The sequence below is a fragment of the Canis aureus genome, chromosome 5 (genome assembly GCF_053574225.1).
Source record: "Canis aureus isolate CA01 chromosome 5, VMU_Caureus_v.1.0, whole genome shotgun sequence".
NCBI lineage: Eukaryota > Metazoa > Chordata > Mammalia > Carnivora > Canidae > Canis > Canis aureus.
This window is the reverse complement of record NC_135615.1, coordinates 43,154,189-43,161,083: the sequence shown is the minus strand read 5'-3', so window position 1 is coordinate 43,161,083 and position 6,895 is coordinate 43,154,189. Positions and strand designations below refer to the sequence as shown.

General features: G+C 36.5%; 1 protein-coding gene across 1 annotated transcript; it reads right to left on the bottom strand.

Moving 5' to 3' along the window:
- Positions 1-889: 889 nt before the first annotated feature.
- On the bottom strand, positions 890-6,079 carry LOC144314073 (double-headed protease inhibitor, submandibular gland). Its single transcript, XM_077897789.1, has 5 exons — positions 5,941-6,079; positions 4,540-4,655; positions 3,087-3,129; positions 1,716-1,825; positions 890-1,057 (listed from the first exon to the last, which is right to left on the bottom strand). Exons 1-5 carry the CDS (start codon positions 6,049-6,051, stop codon positions 1,012-1,014), a joined length of 426 nt encoding a protein of 141 aa, XP_077753915.1. The 5' UTR covers positions 6,052-6,079; the 3' UTR covers positions 890-1,011.
- Positions 6,080-6,895: the final 816 nt, after the last annotated feature.

Below are 6,895 nucleotides of genomic sequence, written 5' to 3'. Positions count from 1 at the left end.
AGAGAACCTGGATGGCTCAGTCAGTTAAGCATCCAACTCTTGATTTTGGCTCAGGTCATGATCTTCAGATCTTGAGATTGAGCCCTGCATTGGGCTCTGTGCTCAGCAGGGAGTCTGCTTGAGGTTCTCCCTGTCTCCCCGCACCCCCCCCCCCGCATGCATGCTGTCTCTCTCCCTCTCAAATGAACAATAAATCTTTAAAAAAAAAAAAAAGAGCATTGTGCTTTGGACAGATGAACTTATAGGGCATAACTTTGTTCCTATTTAAAGACTTAGTGTTAGAAAATTCTCTTTACCAAGGAAAAATATCTCTCTTTGAATGTTACATTAATGACATGACTCTCCCTATGGAACACCAGAAATGAGAAAGCTCTGATCTCTATCTTATGATAATCCTGCATATGCCCTCATCTTTCCTAGCTACCTTGAACTTTCCTTGGGCATTTTAGTGACTTCAACAATTTAATCAGATTATATGGTTCTTAATATCTCCCCAACATGATCAACAAAATGCCTTCCTTTGTGGTTGCCATTTGTGACTGAGTCCTCTTTAAATAGATATCTAATGTCTAAATACATTCCTAGTTGATAGTATTATGGATTCTTACTCTTTCTCCAAAGCTGAATTATACACTTTTTTATTATTGTTGCTAAAGGTACTAATATAAGACTTGTGGTCAGATCCATCCCTTGACCCATGTTTGCTTAAAAATCATGAGATTTTTTTTTTTTAAATGGGATTCTAAGAGTAGATTCTTCTCTCACCAGTGTGCATACAATCTTCCAGTTCTCAAACTGAGTAAAAATAGAGGAAATCTTTCTGTGTAACCCACTGAGGGAAATGACCATAGACATTCTGCTTAACAGACAGTCACATCCAGAGACAAACTTGAAAGATTTCTGCTAAGAATCTTTTATTGAAGAATCAAATCCACATATTTGCCCCCATAACCATTTAAAGAGATTGGTTCTCTACATGGAATCTGCCAAAGGGAACTTGGGATCCAAATCTCAGCACTCTCCATGCTTGGCCAAAAAGATTGTACCACGACTCTTCCTACAAGAAAAATCATTTTTTTTTTAAAAGGAAAGTTTTAGAGATCTTAAACTTAAATTGAAATTTTAATATTCTTAGATCAAGCCAGCCAAATGAGCACAGAGCATGAAAGGTGAATAATTATTAGCTGAACTCCAGCATGGTGGAAAAAGGAATTTAATGTAGTCAAATCCAGTATCAGAACCCCCCAAAAAATCTATAAATATCTCTGTTACCTGCCATTTAATAATATTATGATGTTGATCAAGTCTCCTTTTCCAGCTTCAGTTCCTTTCTACCACTTTCTTTCTCTTGCCCTCTCTCTCTCTTTCTCACTTTTTACTTTTTTGTAAAATATTATAATTATCGGGCAGCCTGGGTGGCTCAGCAGTTTAGCGCCACCTTCAGCCCAGGGCCTGATCCTGGAGACCCAGGATTGAGTCCTGTGTCGGGCTCCCTGCATGGAGCTTGCTTCTCCCTCTGCCTCTCTCTCTCTCTCTCTCTCTCTGTGTCTCTCATGAATAAATAAATAAAATCTTAAAAAATATTATAATTATCAGTGAACCATGTGACTGTTAACACTTTGTAGGAGCATCTCACTTAATTAGGTAGCTATGATGGTTTCTGGCTCTGCAGGAAAGGCTGTTTTTGCGAATAGTACATTAAATTCAGAACTTACACAACAGCATTGCAAAACGAACATTTGTTGGAATAGTTTTTTCCATCAGATCCACAGAGAGGTCTGTAATCCATGGTACACATATCAGAATATTCGGTGCACTCAATATCCTTCAGTCCAAAAAAAAAAAAAAAAGGAAAAAAAGAAAGAACAATCTCAAATTATTAAATCATAGAAAATAAACTGTTTTAAGGCCTATGAGAAGTCACTTAGCCCTCAATCCCATATGCAAAAAGACATATCTTCTTTAATTTCCAAAATCTGACCCAGTAATGGTGACAATCTTGTCACAGTAAGAGATAGCTTAGCTTGAGGTTAGGGCTTCCCTCCCAACTCATTCTCCACAGGGAACTGGTAAATAGAGTACATCCAGTGGATTTTATCTTGTACTTAATTTCCAAACCAGTCCTCTCCTTGTCACACTGTTATCCACTTTATTTAGGCTCTCCTATGTCTTGCCTGCATAGTTGCAGATGTCCGCCAGTTTGTTGCCCAGTGTCTATGCTTAGCTAAGATTTCAGTCACCTGCCACATTGATGTCAGAGTGATTCTTTAAAAACCAATTTGTTGTTTATTATCAGATCTTGTTTTTTGATTAGTTAATTAATTCCCCATCTACAGAACATCCCCTCATAAGCTGTGCTTACCTCTCTCATCTGCTTGACCTGTAACTCCAACTAAATTTGAATTCTCAGAGTGTTTCCTGCTCTCCTAAACATCCCTGTGCCTTCGCTTAGGCTGTTTTTCTGTCTCACCTGACCTTACCCACTGTGTCCAACACAACAACTCCTAAGACTCCTAGTCCTCCTTAGAAGTCAGTTTAACTCTTTTTATAACAGTTTCTTGACAACATTTATCTCTCTTACCCATCAAATTGAGTCAGATGTCACTCCTTAAAATGAACTGTCTTTAGTACCACAGCACCATATTTTTATTTCTCTTGTCACATTTCAAACTGTATTAAAATTATTGACATCCACTCACATAGTTCTTTACTCCTGAATTGTCTTTATAGTTGTTCTTGAAATTTTTTTTTGTTTTTTAAAAAATAACTTCCTTTATTGTTATGAGAGTGTCCTTAAGTCCCTAGTGTCCTCTTCTTAATCTGCTAATTAGCTGCAGCATTAGAAAACAACCACATCTATACCAAACTGCCCCAGTTAAGGGGCTATGAGTAAAATTTGTGGAGTCTTCTTCTGGAGAAGTAAGTTAACTATGCTCATGTCTTTTGTTTGGCTGGCCTTATAACTTATCTATGACTATACATACTCATAGATAATTTCTAGAATGTCTATTTTAAAACTTTCATAAAGTGAGGAATTATTGTAACCCTTCATATTAGGAATAAATGAAACTTCCTTGTATACTTACACATGCAGTATCCTGAAGTTTCCTGACTTCAAATTTTTTGTTTCTGAAAGAAGATTTTATTAAATAGGTAATTCATTACTTGGCATTTTACAATCTACAGAGTAAAATACAATCATATGTCATTTTGTGTTGCCTGTTTTGTACTGAGAATGAGGCGCTCTGGTTAATATTCTACCCGGGTTGATGAATATTGACCATTAACACCTTCATGTATGATCATTTTGTAAACAAATAAAAATATAAGAAAGTAAGATCAACTCTAAGAGGAGATTGGGCATTTAAAAAATTAGTTCATAAATATTCAGATGAAAATTAAAGGCATAGTATAGTGTGAAAACATTTTTGCAGTTAAGAAAAAAATATATTCAAATTCATCTCTGGCACTTATAGTCTGTGTAATTTTGTTACAGTCACTTCTAAGATTTCTGTCTTCTAAAAGGAGGCTATGAGATGATAAAATCAGTAAGCTCTCATCAGTCTTTAGTCTCTTGCATTTTTATTAGTACCCGAGTTTGCATATCCTGAGAGACTTTATTCTGAATAACACTTGTTGTTACACTTGACTATAAATTTTCAGAAGGGTTAGAAAAGAAGGAGAAAATGATGAGAAGGAAGAAGAGCTCATTTCTGTAAATATTCAGTCTGTATTAGCTGTATAGCTAAGATTTGATGTGTTTTATCACAGTGAATCCTAAACACTATTAAATTTCTATATTATAGATGAGGATACTGAAGCATGTAGCAAATTGGTTTTTCTTTTTTGCCTAGTGTCACACAACCTCTAAGTGTAATCTGGATTCTAGACCAGATACGTGACAACAAAGCCCATGATTTTGATGTTACACATACAGTCATAAAGTAATGAATTCAAATTCCTGGAATGGCTGGTAATAACTATTCTTTCATTTTCCTAGAAGCTGAGATGTTTACAGTTAGCAACTCATAATTTGTGGGGCTGCTGGTGGTAGGGGTCTCAACTATCCATTTGTACTCTCAATCTCCTCCCTAGACTTTTCCAGATAATTGTAAGAAGCAACATGGATTTTCTCTGGGGTATGAAAGATAGATCAAAGTCTTGTAAAGTACCTGTGGCAATTATTCAATAGGAAAGACACAACAGAAAATTATGGAATTTTGACCAAGATACATTTTCTGCCTGAGACTCAGCTTCCTCAAATGTAATGTGAGAATAAAAATGTCTATAGGTAACGCTAATGGCTGAGGAACAGTACATAATGTGAATGAGAATTTGGCTGGATAGCAAAGAAATATCTAGCTAAATTAATTAATTAATTAATTTTAACAAAGTAATGTCCAAAGGGTATTGGAAGAGCATGACAAAAGGTAGGATTTATCAAACCACCTTGTTGGAAACCAAGCAGGTTTTGGCCAATGTGGACTTTGTGATCTTAAAAAAAAAAAAGAGGGGATACAAACTGAGTATGATACTTACAGAGTTAGCGCGCAAAACATGCATTCATTACTGTAAGTCTTATGATCTGTGCCACATATTGGTTGCAGGTGCCTTGGGCATGCAATGTGAGAGCCTTTTCCTTTGTAGTTGGAGCAGTCCACCTATAATTGGAACAAAAAACAATGGCCCACATTGTCTTCCTTCCATTCTATAGTCTTTCTCGTATCAAGTTGGTCAGAGAGAAAAGAGTGGAAAGAGTACTAGCTTCTTCAACTTTTTAGCAAACAACTAGAAGACCTTACATGGATCAGATGCTGTGCTACACAACTAGATCAGACATGAAACATTAGAGGTAGCTGTTTAAGAAGAAAATGTTAGTCTCTCCTTTTCGAGTTACAGTGAAAATACAATGGAATACTGAAAGTGAAAAATACTCAGAAAAGTTTAAAATGCCACCTAAAGGTAACAGTTTACTTTATCTGCTGTTCACCTTTTGCAAAGAGATTCCTTTGCGACCTTCAAAGAAAGAAACACCACCAGGAAAAGTGGAGTAGCAACGGTTTTACCTCCCTAGGAATTATTTCCATTCACAGTGAGCCAGTTTAGCTCCTTTCACAGCTCCATTTACACATCAGCTCTGGTATCATTTTTACCAAGACCCCACAGAGAAGTTTACACTCACCTCTCTTCCTATTGCTTGATCATCAAAAGAGAGTGGCATGCGGTGCATTTGAATAGAAGGAATCAGAGAAAGAACAAATTTCATAGTTAGAGGTGCAAGATTGAATTCATTGTTCACAGTGACTAAAACCTATTTCTGACATCCTTTGCCCAGGCCAGACCTAAGAGAGTTCACTTCTTTAGTCAGGACCAATTCAGGATGAAGCCAGAAATGTATGTGACTCTGATTAAAACAAAACAAAACAAAAACAAAACACAAAAACACAACACAACACCAGGGAAATTCCTGGTCTTTGGAGAAAGGGCTGTCATAGGTATCCAGGAATTTCTGTGAGCATGTCCAGGATAGGGTTGGGTTAAGGTCTCAAAGCTGCATAAGTTCTTTCTGAAAGGCAAGTCATAAGCCTGATGTCTTGATCAGGAACTGAGCAGGTTTCCCACAGTTCTTTTATTCTTTCTTTTTTATTATTATTAAGTATAGCCAAGGCAGTATGTTACATTAGTTTCAGGTGAACAACATAGTGATTTGACAAGTCTACACTACTGACTATATTCCCTATGCTGTACCTTTTATTCCCATGACAATCTTTTTATTCTTCTTCTCAGTCTCTCTTCCTCTTCTACGAGGTCTGACTACCACCCTCTCTTTGCTAATCAGGCCAATTCAGTTAATTTCTCAATTTTCTTCTGACTTTAACATTTTATTATTATTGAAGATTGAACAAACTGCAGTTAACATAAAGTCATTATCATTGAAAGGAATCCTAACTTACCAGGTGGAAGGCCAGCCCATGCGGTGGCTACAAGAGCAAAGATGGCAAAAACAGTGAGACTCTTCATAGTGATGATAAGTGAAGGTGGCAGGGACATGCTGCTCTGAGGCACACATACACGTATATATACATATATGCACAATGGGAGGGTCTCATCTTCATCAAGACTGACCTGTACAATGATGACTGGTTGTTAATCCAAGCTAGAGTGTTAATTTCATTTGTCAAGGAAAGCTTCCTTATTTCCTTGATTTATGGGCAGCTGAAATAGTTGTACCCTGAACTCACCTACCAGAACTGTCTTGCATAATAATCCTCTGGTTTCTTAGCAAATACAACAGCATGTCTATATTTGAGAACCAGTAAAATCATAGGTGGGGTAAAGAGACATTATATGAAATGCACAAAAGTTGAAATAGAAAATAGGAGCAATGAGAACATTTCATGAAAATGCACAGTAGTACACAATATGAATACTAAGTACTGTAATACCTTTTCTGGAGTTTGAAGATAATTTATAGTGTTTTATGAAGGCTTGTTGAGTGACTAAAAGAAACTTGTGAAATATGCAGACCAGTATTATTGCTACTTAGCAGATGGGACAACAAACACAGAAAGTTTAAGAGTTTTCTATTTAGTCAGAGTTAACAGTTGGAAAAGCCAGTTCTCCAGAATCCTAGACCTATACTTCTCTCATAATTTTTTTTTTTACTGAGATAGGCTACTTCAGTAACAACAACCAATATTTATACTTAAAATCCAATTTTTAGCATAGTGTCTCATGCTTCTTAAGATCATAACCATGATATTTTCTGTTTAACACATTCTCCTGTGCCCATATCTATATATGTACGTACGTCCACCCCACCCACATAACTGACATTTTTTCAATAATGCAGGCCTGGCCTAATGATTTCTAATTACTTAGCACTTTCATCTCC